This window comes from Lupinus angustifolius, unplaced genomic scaffold, assembly GCF_001865875.1.
Source record: "Lupinus angustifolius cultivar Tanjil unplaced genomic scaffold, LupAngTanjil_v1.0 Scaffold_118, whole genome shotgun sequence".
Classification (NCBI taxonomy): Eukaryota; Viridiplantae; Streptophyta; class Magnoliopsida; order Fabales; family Fabaceae; genus Lupinus; species Lupinus angustifolius.
The window spans coordinates 849,450-867,362 of NW_017724979.1; the positions used below are offsets into that span (position 1 = coordinate 849,450).

The 17,913-nt window shown below is 34.0% G+C and overlaps 2 protein-coding genes across 4 annotated transcripts; both read right to left on the minus strand.

The window, feature by feature from the left end:
• Nucleotides 1-2,198: 2,198 nt before the first annotated feature.
• LOC109339888 lies at nt 2,199-8,195 on the minus strand. Of its 2 annotated transcripts, none has more exons than XM_019577416.1 (5): nt 7,111-8,195; nt 5,616-5,759; nt 4,979-5,196; nt 3,077-3,335; nt 2,199-2,417 (listed from the first exon to the last, which is right to left on the minus strand). In XM_019577416.1, exons 1-5 carry the CDS (start codon nt 7,342-7,344, stop codon nt 2,289-2,291), a joined length of 984 nt encoding a protein of 327 aa, XP_019432961.1. In that variant the 5' UTR covers nt 7,345-8,195; the 3' UTR covers nt 2,199-2,288. The 2 variants fall into 2 exon arrangements, with proteins under 2 accessions (XP_019432961.1, XP_019432962.1); XM_019577417.1 differs by having other exon boundaries at nt 5,666-5,759; nt 7,111-7,256.
• Nucleotides 8,196-8,586: 391 nt separating this feature from the next.
• LOC109339890 (protein ROOT PRIMORDIUM DEFECTIVE 1-like) lies at nt 8,587-13,090 on the minus strand. Of its 2 annotated transcripts, XR_002106724.1 has the most exons (3): nt 12,825-13,090; nt 10,231-11,503; nt 8,587-8,855 (listed from the first exon to the last, which is right to left on the minus strand). XR_002106724.1 is itself a non-coding variant. In XM_019577418.1 (2 exons), exon 2 carries the CDS (start codon nt 11,474-11,476, stop codon nt 10,340-10,342), a length of 1,137 nt encoding a protein of 378 aa, XP_019432963.1. In that variant the 5' UTR covers nt 11,477-11,503; nt 12,825-13,090; the 3' UTR covers nt 10,168-10,339. The 2 variants fall into 2 exon arrangements, 1 of the variants encoding a protein (XP_019432963.1); XM_019577418.1 differs by lacking the exon at nt 8,587-8,855 and having other exon boundaries at nt 10,168-11,503.
• Between the last annotated feature and the right edge of the window lie 4,823 nt (nt 13,091-17,913).

Consider the following 17,913-nt stretch of genomic DNA (forward strand, 5'->3'; position numbering starts at 1 on the left):
GATAGTGCCAACATGGTTAGTTCAAGAGTAGTCTCAAAGCTAAATCTTATGACTCCTTACCGACTTCAATGGTTAAGTGAGATTGGGGAAATGATTGTGAATAAGTAGGTTGGAATTCTCTTTTCAATAGGGAAATATAAAGATGTAGTTCTTTGTGATCAAATGAAATCCTGTCATATGCTATTAGGGCGACCATGGCAAAATCATAAGAGAGCCATCAACGATGGTTTGTCTAATTAATACATGTTCGTAGACCGAAATCACAAAGTGATGTTATCTCCTTTATGTTCAAAGCAAGTGGTTGAGGATCAAAAGAAATTGAGAGAAAAAATGGAGGAGAGAAAAGAGAGGGAGAATGAAAAAGAAAGCAAAGAAAGAGAGTGTGAAAAAATTAGTGTAAAAAAAGATGTGAAAATCAAAGTGAAGAGAAGGAAGAAAAATAAGTGTGGAAAAAAAGTGTGAGGGAAGCAAATAAAATTATCGTGAGTAGGAGAGAAAAATTCATGAGGGTGATGGGGAGAGCAAAAAAATTTATTTTTACAAAAAAAATTGGGATTGATGATGTTTTGATTTCAAAACAAGTCTTGAACCTACTTCATTGGGAAATTTTTATTTACTAACCCCTATAATGGAAGTCATTTGTCAATCTTTATTAAGCAATTTTTTTCAAGAAATTAGTGATTTTTTTCCAATGAGGAACCACTTGATCCTCCATCCTTAAGAGAGATTGGTTTTTACATTGATCCTAATGGAGATATTTCTTTGGGTGATGCTGGTGTATTGGAAGACAAAATTCTATGATGATGATTCAACTTTTATGTTGAACGATGTATTTTTGAACAATCAATTTTTAATAATCAAGGAAGTCATTAAAACTTATCGTTTTGTTGTTGAATTATTCATTAGGGGTATAACCCATATGAATATGTGAAGAGATATCCTAGGCATTTGAAGATGATGATTTTTGATCTAGGAGAAGGAGATGATAATGTCCATTATGTTGCCCATTGTGTGAAGAAATTTTGTGCACAAATGGAGAATGAGAAATTGAAGAAGAAAATGAAGAGGTTTGTCTTTGATTGAGAAGGAGATGATGCCTGAAAATTTGAGGGCAAATTTTCTTCAAAGAGGAGGGTATGATGTGACTCAAATGAGGGCTACATTGTTGAGTTGCATTTAATAAAGTGTGGGTCTTTTGTCCCACATATAATTTAAGGTATTTTTAATAAATCTTTATAATTCTTATGTGTTGTTGCCTCTTGTGGGAAAGGCATGAAATTATTTCTTTCCATAAACCAAGTTGTGTGGTAACTTCCTTTCTAAGAACGTGCATGATTCAATTGAATTATAAGGGATTGTGAATTGCCAAATGAAGAGCAAATATGAATACAATTAAGGCTGATGATAAGAAATTAAAATACATAAAATTACCACCTTCAATATATAGATTTGGCATGTAACTTTAATTGCCTTAAGGAGAAGCAATGAATTTGGACATTAGCATGTAAGACAAGTTTGGTTGTGAGGATAAAAATAAAGGAAGATATCACTACTTATTTTATTTGGTGTCATGAAGATATTCATGGGATTCATTTCAAATCCAGAAGTTATGTTGATTCTTGCCTTATGAAACTATTGCCTATTATTTCTTTTAAGGAATCAATGAACCAAGACAACCCTTAAGTCTTATGCAAAAGAATTAGACATATTTATTGTTTTAATTTTGTAGCTTATTTCGTGGAGCCATATTAGCTAGTCGTATATGTAACCAAATTACATTGAGAAATAACAAGTTTGAATTTGTTTGAGCCTTACAACTACACTTACAACTTATCAAGGATCTCTCCTTATGGCGTTCAAAGGCTTATCACCATTAGTGTGACGCCTTAACCTTGTTCTTATCAAAGATACTTCAATGTGGCAAGCCTCATTGGCTTATCAAGCAACTTTGCTTGTAGCGTTGTCCCTTTCATTATTATCCATTTTCTTTTATCCAAACATAAAAATAAAAATACAAAAATATGTACAAAACTATGCCTCGCATTAAACCATACACAATCATACACCTTTCATTGCATATTTATCATAAAATCGTGACACAAACATACAAGTTTCATAAACAATTTACATTTCGCAAATTAATTGAGTTTCATGTAAGAAAATCGGCCAAAATGCAAATCATCTCCTAGAAGTTCCCATCATAATGGCACAAGAACAGTGATGGCACTTTCTGTACTGATATGGTGGCAACCATTGATTTTCACAATATGCAGATTTTCGAATAATATTCAAAAATCATATTTTGTTCTCCCACTTCCCAAAATGAGGCATAACATGTCTTCAATGTCAGTTGAAGATGAATAAAAATTCCAAGATTCGAGCATTAGACGTTTCCTTGACCCTTTAAAATGAACAACCTGCATCCCAAAAGTAAACCAAGAATGGATTACTGTGTTAAAAGCTAAAAGGATACTATATAATCAAACTTTAAAACATTCATGCCAAGAGTCACCTATACTTCAATATCCTTCAAGTATAGTATCCGTATCTAACATCTATAGTTTCCGATACTTTATCAATACATGTTCATATAGTATCAAAATTATTTTTAGACAAAATAAATAAATTATAAATCCGATATGTTCCTAATACTCTTAAAATATTTTTTAGATACCTCCAAGACATCCAAATTCCAAACTACCATACAAGATAATTTTAAGAGGGAGAAACTGAGAGAATAGCATACACAATCAATTAAGTAGAAGAAAGAAACATAACATTCAATCTATCAAGTGGACTTGTAGTGAGAGAAAAAAGGCGGTATATTGCATAGAGAAGGAAGAGGAAATATATCTACTTAATGTTGATCATATATTAAATGAGATTGATACTATTCCTAATTGTGGACAATAAGCAATGATTTCTTATAACAATAGGATTTTATTATGAATTTCATTACACCAATTATATGTTTATTATATTTAATGAATTTATATGCATATCCCAATTCGGTGCTTCATAGATATCAGGTATATGATATTCATGAATAATTTGTTGTGTGTCTGCGTAATATTACCTTCACATCCAATGGCATACCATGGAATTGACCAGCACCCTCAGGAGGAGTCCAGTTATATAGGGCACAAGGTAAGAACAATACTGAAGTATTGCCGATATCTTCTGAGAAAGCTTGAGGTTTAGCAAACCTACTGGCATCAAAATGAGGCTTTGATTTCACAACCCAAGCAAGAGCTAACTGATCACCCAGCATGCGGGATGCATTTAAGTACTTTGAGCTGTAGATTTTCAAAACTTCTTGTAGGAAAAGTTTTGCCCTGCATTTTTTTCACAATTTGAATTCAAGGATTAGATATATCTAAAAAGGAGAAGGAAACAGGGATAAATTATGAAAATTAAAATTAAAATGATCTACTCGTTGGCAAGAAATTGTCAGTAAAGAAAAAGAAAACCAGAAATTGGAAAAGGAAATAATGATATGATGGTCATGACAGTTTGTAAATGTGCAGTTTGCAAGAATCATAATTACAAAATCCCTGCTTTTCATCAATTATAACCTATGATTCATGCATATTTCAACACCCTTCATGTATCCGTATCTGGTACGTATCCATATCTGGTACGTATCCGGTACCAATTCTTTATGATACTTCATTGATACATATCCATAGAGTATTGAAATTCTTTATTAAAAATAAATAAATTATAAATCAGATACTTTTTGAATACTCTTCAAATATTTTTCGATACCTCCAGATACCCAAACTACTATGAAGAAGCATTTTAAGATAGAGAAGCACAACACACAATTAGTTATGGGATAAACATAACACCAGTGAAATTGTAGAGAGAGAAGACAAAGCACATCTATTACATAGAGAAGAAAAAAGAAAAACATCTACATAATAATGATCAGGATTTAGACCAGATCCATACTATTCCTGGGCAATAAGTAATAATTTCTTATGACACTACCATTTTCATTTTGTATTTAATAATCTCTAAGAAGTACCGTTTTTTATTTGAAATTTCAGAACAATAATTATATATTTATTATCTTTTATGAATTTTATGCATGCATTATCCTACATTTTCAAGATTATAGTAGTATTTGATACTCATATCAATATTTGGGCTACATAGCATTCCAAACGTAAAGCATCAAAACAAAATGTTTCTATCACCCGGAAACATCATACTGTTATAGTAAGTTAGTAACTAACTTTTTTGTGTATCTTTTAAAATAGTATACGCACTATGGTTGAGGGTGAGTCTGAGTGCAACAGTAAAATTGTTACCTTGTAATATGGAAGTTATTGATTTAAATATTGGATAGCATCTCTACATGCAGAAGAGTAAGACTACGTACATCTAACATCCTTAGACATCATTAAGTAGAAACCTCTTGCACTACGCCCCTTTTTTTATCAGTCATATGGTTAATCCGTCCTGTATAGTGCACAACCATTTACATAAAATAAAAAATTTAATACAAAAGAAACGGTGTTTTAGTAAAATTGAAATGTAGGGTTTGTCTTCTATAGCATCATCACCAAATCAATTATCAATCTCATCATTCAGTCTCTTTTTCATTTAGGCAAAAAATTTCTTTCATTTTTATGGGGTAGAGCACAGCTGCCGCGGTTTGCCTAGACTCTCGCGCTTAATGTCCCACAACTCTATCAGCTAAGTGGACTCTTGGGGACCATTTTGAGTCTATGTTCTCTCTTTTCCTCCTTCTCTACCTAAAAACCCTCCAATTCAACAATAACTTCAAGTGATGTGTTTTAGTATCATGTATGATATATACACAAAGGTAAGGCCATGCCTGATGCCTAACACTAACTGAAGGCTGTATAAATACTAGATTTTTACACCACCAGTGCCCAACTCTTCAAATTTTAGTATATACATAATAGCCATTAAACAAAAACTACTTACAATAAGTTTATTCATTCACCTTAAAATGGAATCAGGTGTACCCCTTACTGCAATGAATCCTGAATTCAAAGGTTGAGCCTTGTTGTTCCTAAAGGTCAGAGCCAGATCAAAATTAGGATGGTCACTGAAAATATGTCCTAAATCATCAACCACTGCCATGTCAGAATCAGTGAAGATATAATGAGTGACGTTCCTCGGCTTCTGATGTAGTTTCTGAAGCTTTGATTCCAAAAATATCTGTGAAGAAGGAAAAAACAAGTTTATATATTCTAAATAACAAAAGTTGTGAATGCTATTTGTCATCACAAAGAATGGAAAAACAAGACTGCAAATCTTAGGGGAGACAGAATAAATAAGGGCAAAGGTAGACAGCATGTCTGATCTGTTTTGGTGGACATGACTCGGAGAATGGCCAGATATTGCTTGCATGAATAAAATATCATATTATAATTTTGGATACAATCTAACCCCACCTAGATGTATTTAAGGCTCGGTTGTTGTTGTATTATAATTGGTATCCAAAGAAAGATAAGGAAAAACATTCGAGAGAAGTAGTCACTAATAAGAAACTATTATTTTTTTAACCACAAAGTGTTTTTTATTTTTATGAAAACATAAAAAGTGTTATATCTACTGTGGGTGCAATGTAATCTTACAATGTAAGACCTGATCCTTTGGAGCATCAACTTGTCTCGTGAATATTCACCTTGTATAGGATACAGAGAGACCCTATTTCTGTGCACTGAAAGGTCAGACACTGGATCTGTAACAATAAACACTTTGCTTTGAGGCATTGCCACCTGCATACATTTTCAATAGCAAATATTGAATGATGTCTCTATCTGGTATTATTATCAGAAAATGAGCCCAAGGACAAATGAGAAATGAAACCATGTCAAATGCCAAAATAATTGGATGTGTTACACAGATTAAGGCTTGATTTTACAAAAACAAAATGGAAAAGTACTTAGATTGATGGACAGAAGAAACTTTAGACATCCGGCACAGTTTTACTGACTTTGATTACCAGTATATTCAGGCACCATATACTTCACCATACTTAGAAATTAGAGTATAGCTAATAAAAGTCGTTGTTCACTGTTATTTTGGAAGCAGAAAAATTTTCAACAGCCTTTGGAGTAATATTATTATGCAATTATGGATTAACATGATATAAACATTTTAGCCAATGCCAACAACACTATATTTTCACTGACTTGGTGGGATTAAAGTAGCCTTATCTGTTTTTCTATTATATATCTCTGTCATGTTTTCCCTGTTTCTTATGGATATTTGGAGTAGCAAGGGGTCCACATAAATTCCACTCCAAGTTGCTCACATTTTATTACTGGATTAAAGAAGCCATTCATTATGATGAAGGATGATGATTACAAAGACTTAAGAGGACAAGAGATCCTTTTGCACATAAAAAAGAGGGCAGTGAGGGAAAATAAATCAGTAAGGCAAATCTATTTATCTACCAAATCTCTAACATTTCTGCAAGACAAGCCCTACAAAAAGACCATGTACTTTACACGACATAGAAGCCAAATGCCTAATATTACCGGAAAGATGCATCTAATCCAAAGAAATATCCCTGAACATTCACGAATCATGCTCAAACCATACAGTAAATAGTAGCATATATTGTGTATTCCAACAAGAACTAGGTTTCTTTTTTTGTTATATACACAAACACATTACAGAACCATACAGCATAGTAAAATTTACACAAACACACTACAGAACGACCAAGAGATTATAGCCTTTAATCTAAGTCTCTCTGGTATATTCTCTTCTTCCAAATATTGGGACCAATGCAATTCGTACAATGTGCAGCACCAATGGTATATTTAATCACTCAAGCTACCCTTGTTACCCATAAATCAAAATTTATTGTTAACCAAAGGATGGTATGGATGTATGACATTTGAGTGCGTGTGGCAGAAAAAAAATATTGCCTAGATAGGAAAAAATTATGGCAAGAACATTGCACTAGTTCCATCTGATAAACTCCAAAATTATTAGATGATACACAGACAATTGACTTAACCAACCTCACTCAGTAAAGAAACAATATACTCAATAATCGAAGACAATACACGGTTTTCAGTTGAGACAAATCCACAATTTTTTTTATTCAATGGTTACCTGAATGAAGTTGATGAAGACATTCAACACAGCCATTGACCTATCCACCTTATTATATGAGGCATTTCCAACAACTGTGCTTGATGATTTATCATTTACATTATTGAGAGAAGAATTATAAAGGGTAAAGACTGTGACAAATGCAATACTTTCATCTAAACCCAATCCGCTGTTAGAGGCATGGGTCCTGTTAAGAGCTTTTGTCCCTGTTATTTGCAAACATGTAAAATGCATTGTAAGAATCAAAATTGAAACATGAATAGTAGGAGTAAAAGGTAAAAACTCCTGAATAATTAAAAATTAATAACATTCAAAACTTTAAAATCTAACAGAAAATACAAATGTTACTGGATGCAATTATAGTCACAAGTTTCTGTAGAATGTGAAACTTATGAAAACAAAAAATTCAGCACAGACATCACCAATGGGGATAAACATACATAAAAGTATAAAACATTGATAGGAAAATGCAGACATGCATATTAAATATCTACAAAATAAGATTGGATAAAATTAAAGTAATCACAAACTTGTTTTTCTTATTCTTTACAAAATGGTCTACATTCAAGTCCTACCTGAAGTACACAGATATATTCATGCATTAATCATGCAGTTCCATACAGGAGATTAGTCATAAGATTAGTGTTGCAAACTGTAAAATTTCAAGTTCATGAGCATATTGTAATGAAATGATAAAGGAAAAATAGTCCAATAGAGAAAATAATTTCAGACAATCTAGAATAACATGTTAGGAAACCGCTATTAAGGTCTATGTCGGGAGGGGGTGTAGGGGATCAGGGACATTGATAACAGGGTAAACGGAAATTGGGAGGGTTATTTTACGGGTTGGAGTGATGCATAAGGAAAGGGAGTGAAGAAAGATGTCTGTATAATGACATGGGGGAGTAGAGGGCCACTTGAATGCCCTGCTTCTTTTGACTGTGTTCAACTTCAGTTCATATTTTACCTCTGTAAGTCCACCTTTTAACAACTGATGTTACACTGATATCAGTATCTACATTCTACAGTGGACGATAGAGTATACAGATCTCAGTTCTCTGACATCTGGTCCAGATTTTATCATAACTTTTAAAAACAATATTCCAACACTGCCAACAAAAACTCATTCCCAAATGTTGTGAGTTCGATTCTCGCAACACCCCTTTAAAATGTTATATTTACTATGTTCACAAAAAAATACATTTTCAAATCTCCTACCATAACCATCAAATATGGTGTATATATCTTGAATTATGCAATACAAATATAGTAAGGTATAGTAATTTATTGTCATGATATTTATTAGACAAAGTAATACCCTCTAAAATGCAACATGAATGTCAGCATACAGCAGCATGAGTAGTGCATGACAGCAGTATGCTTGCTAGGGATATGCTCAATCAATTAAGTCAGATTGGAGCTAGCCTGTACTTTAAGAACTTATATCTGAAAAACTTTCAGCTTGGTATACCTTGTAAGCCCGAAATGCAGTTTGGATCCTTGTCGCAGCAATAGTTTCACTTTTAATATCATTTGCTAAACCACTAGACTCTTTTCCAGCATAGTTGTTCGACTTCAGTGAACTTAGTTTCTCCGGAGCTAAAGTACCCTGTCTCAGAGTGTTATTAAGTTGAATGACTATCAAAACGTTCAAAAAACTAATTTGGTAGTTGAGGAAAATAATGCTGATATAGAGGTTAAAAATTAACAGTTTAACTAGTGTCTGGCAGCCACTTTCACCTTAGCTGCATAAATATTAGAAAATGAACTTAGGATGGTGCTTTAGCAATGGCTCAACCATATGTAAATTACAAATGAAATGAAGCAATAATTTACATTCACAATTCATGCAATTCAAAGGTCCTAAAAACACACCCCAAAAAATGCAGCACAAGATTTGTAGGAATCATGCAAATTTATGACAAATTATAAAAATAAAAAAAAATATTTATATATAGATCTAAAAGTGAATAATTATGATTTGGTCCATTGAAACAGGTTGACCCAAGCCAGCTGATAACCATCACAGAACAGCATTATATGTACAAAACAGGACATTTGATCATTTATCCTAAGTCCTAACCCAGTTCAAAGAGGATGGAGGTATATATTGATTAATATAAGCTTTTGTGTTGCCTACTTATTTTGCAATATGTAGCAATGAAGAGCCCTTTGCAAGTTTAAAATGGTAATGCTATCATTGTTGATAACACGAACAAAAAACCAAACTGTAATCAAGGATTCAAAAATTGCAAATAAACTCAATAGTTATCCTGAGTTCCAGTAGCAGTCTATGCATAGTTCCACAACATTTACATTTTTACCAAAGTAGTTAATATGGATTACGGAGATCCCAAAAACTCTAGAGCAGTGTAGTGGACTGCAAAGCGGCCGCTTCACCAGAATAGCAGATACACATAATATATGGTCAAAAATCATAAAGTACTCAAAACTTTAAGACATACTCCTCATTAGTTCTCAGAAGTCATGGCATAAAGACACAGACAACATTGCCTAAGGCATGAGTAATAACAATAACTCAATAACAACAGCAGGAGAGGGATGAATCTTTCCAAACATAGGGCTGAAAGATCCGAAAACAGAGGACCTCAAACTCAGATGACAACAGAAGCTGTGAAGCAGAGGACTTTTAATTAATGTGCAAAGAGATGCTGCAAAACAGAGGACTAGTAACTCAGGAGCAAACAGAAGATGCGAAAAGGGCGAGGTTAGCTGGAAAATGTGTTTGCTACAAGATTTGGCAATGAGAAACAGGTGGGCTTCTGAACAGAGACATGCAAAAACACCCTTTTCTGTATGGTTGTGTGACAAAGCAAGAGGAACTAAGTCAACTAATCAAATGCTTATATGTATGTGATTGGTGAAGGACACAAATAGGCCCCCTCACTTGACAGTCCGAAGTGTTTAGTGTGAGCGAACAGGAATTTTGCGAGTGAGAAGAATCACGGCCACAATAATGGCAATATGGTTGTGAACTTGTGATCAGCTACTGTCATGGCTGCAACTACACACAAATAAATATTAAGTTATAAACACTGAAAAAGGGTGACCCATACACGAGTCTCCCACTTAGTGAGGTGTGGAAATTAAAAATTATACATTTGTTTTTGAACTTGCAGCCAATACGTTTCAAAGGTACACAACTTAATCAGTATTTTGAAAATCCAATTTAAATTGATAAGTTGGATAATTTGAATTGGAAACTACTTCAAGTTCTATAGCACAGGTTCAATTTATTGTCATCCTTCAATCCAACTTGTTCACGATGCTTCTGAATCTTATTCATGAGGTGAATATACCTATATCTCATACCCATCAATGGATGTTTCTTGACCAAAAAGTCCTTTCTATAAGCCTCCCTAAGCACAACCGTCTGAGTAGTCAGCTTACTGGAAATGTAAAATATACCAGGGTGATGAACCAAAGCCTTCTCGAATCTCGAGCCCAACCCCAAACACTGTCCATAAGAAAGCAAGTTCCTTCTCTCTGTCTTCTTTGACACTAGAAGAGAAAGCAACTCATGCAGAATTGCCACAGTCCACTTCTCTGCCTGATCACTGTTTGTGTCAAGATGAAATGCATCTTCATATGGAGAAATATAAGGCAACGTTTGCCAATTTTCAACCCAAGTGCTCACCCTCTTCTGTAAATCAAAACCTTTTGGAAAAAACATGGGAAACACAATATCATGTCTTCTTTTATCCCCACTGTAATCCAAGCCCATTGCACTCTTCTCCAACTCAGACACAGAAAGCTCTTTTCTCCATGAAATAAGCTCTAAAGCAAGCAATTCTTTTCCAGATGATGGATCCTCCACACCACAAACATCAAAATAATCAGGGTAGTCAGCCAAAAGGGTCGTAACATAATCATGAGGAAGTCCCAGATCCCATTTAAGCTTATCAATTACATAAAGAGGCAATTGTCTCATGCCAGCAAGCATAAGAAACCTTGTGAGCCTCTGAACAGTGTCTTTACGGTTATCTGAAGAGTTGTGGACAGACATTTCCTCATTGTGGACGGATAAGGCTTGAGGAGTGAGCTTTACATGAGGAAGGAAAGCAGAAGTGGGTTGGAATTGTGTGAAAACACAACGATAATTGTTGACAAATTTGGTAGTTGTATTTGGAAGATTGAGGGGATCTTTTAGCGGAGATGCGGTGTACATGGAGAGGGATCTGGAAGGAGATGAGATGATTTGATTCTTGAGGGCAATTACTTGTTTGAGATCTTTCTCTTTTAAGACTGCAGTATCAAGATATGGATCTCGGACCCATTTGACCTTTGCATTCACAAAAGTCCTAATGAGGTTGAACTGGTGTGGAAGTTTGGAGGAGAGAGCCATGAATGACCACCTCAGTAGCTGACTACCCTGTAAAGTGAAATACTGTCATAGGGTAGAATTGTTTTTGTAGACGTACACTACACAGATCTTATAGCATACATGAGCTATTACAATGTTGACACTATTATCATTAATCGTTAAAATCTCAAAACTCTGCATAAATTTCTGCAGCATTGAACTATTTTACATCTAAAATATTGATGTCAGTGTGATTAGGTCTATACAATAATTTCTGAACATAAGGTAGGCAAAGCCAAATGGTGAAAAGAGAACTTACTGGTTTTCCTAATTTTTGAGTTTGTGTTGCTTTAAATTACAGTTAGATTACTCCACGGCATATTTGGTTATACAATTAAAATTATTCATCTGATGCAGCTAAGAAACAAAATATTCATGCAATTCCAGAAATAAGGCAAACTTAGGGGCTGAGCATATAGATTATTAGCAAACGGTGATATACAATTATTCTAGAGTTCAATGAGAACCAGTTCAGAACAATTACAGCAATCTCTATTCAACCCAAACTAAAGAACCAGTCAACCTCACTTTTCTTTGTCTGAGCATAGAAGTTAGAAACTCATGGATTTACATATCAAGAGAATTTGGTTTCTACTAAATACCCATTGACCATTGGCAAAATCAAGTGAAGCAAAGCAAGTTAGTTTCTAATATGCCTACAGTCCAGTTCCAATCTCAATGGGTTTCCAACAAAGCAAGCAATATTCTTTTTCTTTTCTTCTGGAAACATGCAAAACAAAGAAATACAAGTAAACATGAATGATATAGTACACATGAAGTAAGCATCTAAGAAAACTTGTTTATTTTCTGCCTAAATTTTCTCATAAAACAAAACCCTCAATGTTTTAAATTATGATTGTGATTGAAGTTGTGGTTAGGTTGCACTTACTGTAAATATGGGAAAATGTAGTCACAATGCCGTTGCAGAGTCTCGCGAAACCGTAATATTGCGGCCACACAGTTGCTGAATGCAATTTAAAACATTGAAAAAACCCTACCATAGATATGTACTGTAAAAGGAAAACTAAAGGTAAATTAACTTTTAAAAAAAACAAAACATTCCGAGGAAACTAACAACGAAAGTTTAGAACAATTAATAGGCAAGTATAGATAAGAACAAATTGCAAAACACAATTGAGAAGAAAACAATGAACCTTTTCCTAATAATGTTCTTTGAAGCTTTTATACAAACACATGATAAACCTAATATAAAATACCAATCTTGAAATCGTGATAGAAGGCTGATTCAATGCCTTATACTGAACATAATAGGTGAAATAGATAATGTATTCATTGTATACAGTAATTGAAGATGGAATTAAGAACTAACCTATACACAAAATTGGATTCTGATTTTCGAATTAGAGAAGAAATGGGTCTTCAAAATACAAAACATGATTGAACTGATACGGAGATTTTGATTTTGGAAATAGAGAAGAAAAAGGGTGAGATTGAAATGTGAATAATACAGTGGTTCTTCTTACTGCATATAAAACGAAGAGAGTGAAGGGGTTGCGGTTGACGCATGTGAAGTGAGGAGTGAGGTTGTGGTCTTGTTTTCGTACAGGATCTGGTTTCAATTAGGTGAGTTTATTATTGAGATATTGAGAATGGAAAAAAAATTGTGGAACTGCCATTATATTATATATATAGGAGGGGGAAATGTATACAATGAGATTACGTGAGAATTTTATAAGTTGAAATTAGTTTGGGATAACCGGATCGTACTATGTAGTTTGATTGGTTTGATCATTGACCGGACTTAAAAACAACTCTAATTTATGGTATTAATTGAATGAGAGTTGAACTACTTTAACTAGGAAAATTCTAGTCCGACTGTGCTAAACTCAGAATAACTCATGAAGTAAAGTAGAAGGTTTAATTAAAATTAAAAAAAACAAAAAGAACATTACTCTAATATTTTATTTTATTACTTTGGTCCAAAAAATATTAAAAGATATTATTTCAATATAATTATACATAATTATTAATTAAATAAAATTTTACATTTATATATAATTATATATTTATTGATAAAATTATTATTTATATATGAAATCACTCAGTCCGACCGGACGGTTTAATCATTTAAATCGGTTAAATCTAATACGAGACATCTTCCGTTTAGACATCCAGCTCAGGTTTCACATGATTGAAACTGTATTTATTATTTATATTTAATTATTATTAATTTTTCAAATGTAATTCAAAAGAATGGTGAATAATGTAATGATTGCTTATAAATCTTTACATTAATATTATATTTATATTACATTTTATATTTTAATAAAATAAAAAGTAAAATTAAATAATAAACTTAAAAAGTTAAAATGGAAACAAAAGAGGTGGATAAACTGAAAAGTGGGAGTTAGTAGAGTTTAATGATCTTTCCTAGGTTGCGGTAAATTAAGGTGCATAGGACAACTAAATAGTTTAAAATGACAAATACATATGCCATGTTTTACTTTGTCATCTTTAATTCATAAAAACTAAGTGATGTTGTTAGTTGATTTGACATTTTCATGGTTCTTTATTGGTCCTAATGTTGAGTTTGGCAGTCTTTATTCGTTAGGTTTATTATATTACGTGTTATACTTATATTACATTTTATATTTTAATAAAATAAAAAGTAAAACTAAATAAGAAACTTAAAAGGGAAAGTGGATAAACTAAACAGTGGGAAGTTAGTATAGTTTAATGATCTTTCCTAGGTTGTAGTAAATCAAGGTGCATTTTATTAAGTTTTGTGAATTAAAGATGATAAAGTAAAACATGACATATGTATATGTAATTTTAAACTATTTAGTTGTCCTAATTGATGTTGTTGGTTGATTTGACATTTTCATGGTCTTTTATCTAATGTTAAGTTTCGTAGTCTTGATTCTCTAGGTTTATTATATTGTTTTTTTTTAATTTATTTGTTATTCTTTTAGGTTTTATTTGGGAGTGGAGTCTTTGAGAGAAAGATAAAGGAAAAGATAACTTTGGAAAGTAATATTATTAGTAATATTATAAAATTAGAGATAAAATGTCAAAATAGTTAAATATTTTTAGTAATATTATAAAATTATACATTATTGTCCATTTCTCATTGTTAATTACATTTTTAAAGGAAAAATAAAAACATATTTATACATTATCATTAGTTTATTCTCTCTCATCTAAATTTTATACTCCCAAACAATGAAGAATATTTCTTTCTTTTTCCCCTCCTTCTTTTTCCTTCATAACTCCCGAACAAAGCATTAGATTTTGTTTGGGAGTGTGGTTTTGGAGGGGAAGGAAATGAATGATTTTGGAAAGTCTTACTTTTGTTTGAGAGTTAGATGAAGAAGATGAAAGGTTTTAGAGGATTTCTCAAATCCTCCAAAACCCTCCATAAGTATATTTTTTTTAAGTTTTCCAAATTTGGGGTTTTTTAGAGATAAAATACCAAAATAGCTAAATATTTTTAGTAATATTATATAATTATAACATTGTCCATTTCACATTTTTAATTACATTTTAAAAAATAAAATAAAAAATATTCTTATATTATCATTAGTTTACCCTCTCCCGTCTAAATTTCATATTCTCAAACAAATGAGATGATTGTCTTTCTTTTCCATTCCCTTCCTCCTCCTTCCTAACCCTTTGACCTTTCCCCTTCCTTTTTCTCACATAACTCCCAAACAAAGCCTTAGGGTTAGTTTTGGAGGGGGGAGGGAAATGGAAGGCTTAGGAGTCATGAAATACACTTGTGAGATTACTCTTAAGCTTTCTCTTCCTTCCCCTCCAAAATTCAACTCCCAAACAAACCCTAAGGAAATGGTCCTTCCTAATTGGGTGTCAGCTCTCCCTTTGGAAATGGTCCTTTCTATTGTCATTCCCCATTCATTGTCCAGTAGGATGTCAGCCTCACTGCCCTTAGGGTTTGAAGATATGCCAATGTAGATTGTACATCTATGACCTTGGTCTTCTGGCTGTATTATAGCTCGATTATGAAATATGAAAGCACTTTGATAGTTGTCTAGGGTTCATATCAGGTGTCAAACTTGATAGGTCAATAGACCATGCTATCATCATGTCTAGCAAGTCAGGCTTATATAGAATTTGCTTGATGGGCTAGTTGGTTTTGACCGTAGTTTGATGTGATTGGAAGTATTGTCCAAGCCTCCTTGTGACCATGAGTAAGGGGGAGGCCACTTTTTCCAACTTTTGATATATGAGCTCTAGACCTTGCAATGCCTTGTAGGTGAAGTAGAAAGGGTTCTAACTTTCATTGGTCTCTGGAATCAAAGCCTCACTCTCAACTTCATCCACGATTGTTAGGTAGACATACAATATCTCAACAATTATGGTTTGGTGAGGATGAGGGGAGGCAAGATGTTGCTTGAAGATTTTGGAGGCCTTTCCACATTCATCATAACATCTAAAATTCTTGTCTTTCTTCAATAGATAGAAGAAATGGAATAAGTGTTGGGCAATTGAAGGGAGAAATCATGAGGCAGTCAAACGATCGTTCAACTACTGGGCTTCTTTGACCATCTCGAGACTCCTCATATCTATGTCGACCTGACACATAGAGGGATTTCCTCTATTCCCCACTTTGTTAACAGAAAGCCTAAGAATTTGCCTTCTTCTACTCTGATAGTACATTTTTTGGGTTGAGCCTCATATTGAACTTCCTAACCTTCCGAAAAATATATTGGAGTATTGAAATGTGGTCCTCTTGGGGAGGCTCTTTACAATAATATAATCCATTTACACGTCCATGTGTCAGCCAATCTGCCCATCAAAACATTGTTCATCATCCTCTAGTAGGTGGCTCGTGCGTTCTTGAGACTTAATGGCATCATTGTATAAGAATAGGTCACCCGGTCTTTTATGAATATAGTTTTCTAATGATTAGGTGGATACATGGGGATTTTGTTGTAACCAAAGTAGGCATAAATAAATGACAAGTATTGGTAGCCACACGAGTTATCCACTAAATGATTTATGTTGGGGAGCGGGTAAGGGTCCTTTAAGGAAACCTTGTTGAGGTTAGTGTACTCTATATACATCCACCATTTACCATATGGTTTCTTTACTAACATCATATTTACTAGTCATGTGGTGTAACTGATTTCCTGAATAAAGTCGACCTCAAGGTGTTCTTTGGTTTTTTTCAAAATTTCCTCCTTCCTCTCAGCCCCCATCTCACGCTTCTTAAGTGCTACCAGTTTGGCACCTGAGTAGGCTGCCAAGCGGTGACATATGGCTGATTGGTCGATTCATGACAAACTTGAGGCTGACCAGACAAAAAGGTCATTGTTGGTGTGAAGACATGTGATGAGTTGTTGTCTTTAGATTTTGTAAGGAGCGTACTACCAATTTAGACTAGATTCTCTACCAATGGTCCAAGGTGTAAGGAGGTTTTATTGCCTTCTAACTATTGGAAAACTCAGCTTCTTCTTCCCGAACGTCTAATTCTACCATGTGCACTTGTTTGGGCCATCTTGTTAGTGGGAGTCTCCATTTTTGTGCGCAAGTGAAAAAGAGGCTTTGTTGATATCTATACACATTGTGTTGATAGCCTCAAACCTTGCGCACTCGAAGATCTGAAGAAAGGAAATCCGCACACAAATGGGGTGTGAAGACCATGACTTCAAGTGCTTTGAGAGTTCATCGTCAAATAATGGTGTTGTAGGCTGATTTGCAATCAATAACTAAAACTTAGGTTGGTCACCAATAGACAACCACACTTCAATGTATCAATTAGGGGTTATCCCTTCCCTAGTCAAACTGACCATCATAGGGTAACAAATCTTGGTCGTGTAGCTCCATCTTCTCAATCAGGTCTTGGAACATGATGTCCGTCGAGCTACCCTGGTCGATAAACAACCTCTTAAAAAAAATTGTTGAGTCGTGTTATGACATCTAGAGGGTTATTATGTCCTCATATGACACTTTCATAATCCGGTCCTCGAAAGAGATGAGGGGACTGTTTTGCTGGTGGTGGATGGGCGGACATCATTCCTTGCTTTTACATGCATAATTTCTCGGAGATGTCTCTTCTAGGCATATCTAGAGGTACTAAATGTTGCAAACTCTCTTGGAATGGTGTTGATGTCACTTGGATTATGCGTCGTCTAGAGGTCTTGGTGATAATCGTTAGTCCTTCCCCTGGATTGAGGACACCTCTATTGTTGATGTTGTGGAGAGCATCTCCTTGGAGTATTATATCGACGAGGCGGGGATGATCGTCTTTTTTGAGAGTATTCGGCTATGAATTGTTGTAGTTGGTCGACCTGTATGAGATCTTCAATTATGTCTTATAGTTGGGTACAATTGTTGGTGTTATGGTCGAAGCTATGGTGATATTCACAGAATTTGGATTGATCACATTGTCCTTGTCTCTTGATGAGGTTAGGATTTGGAATTAGAGTCAGGTTGGT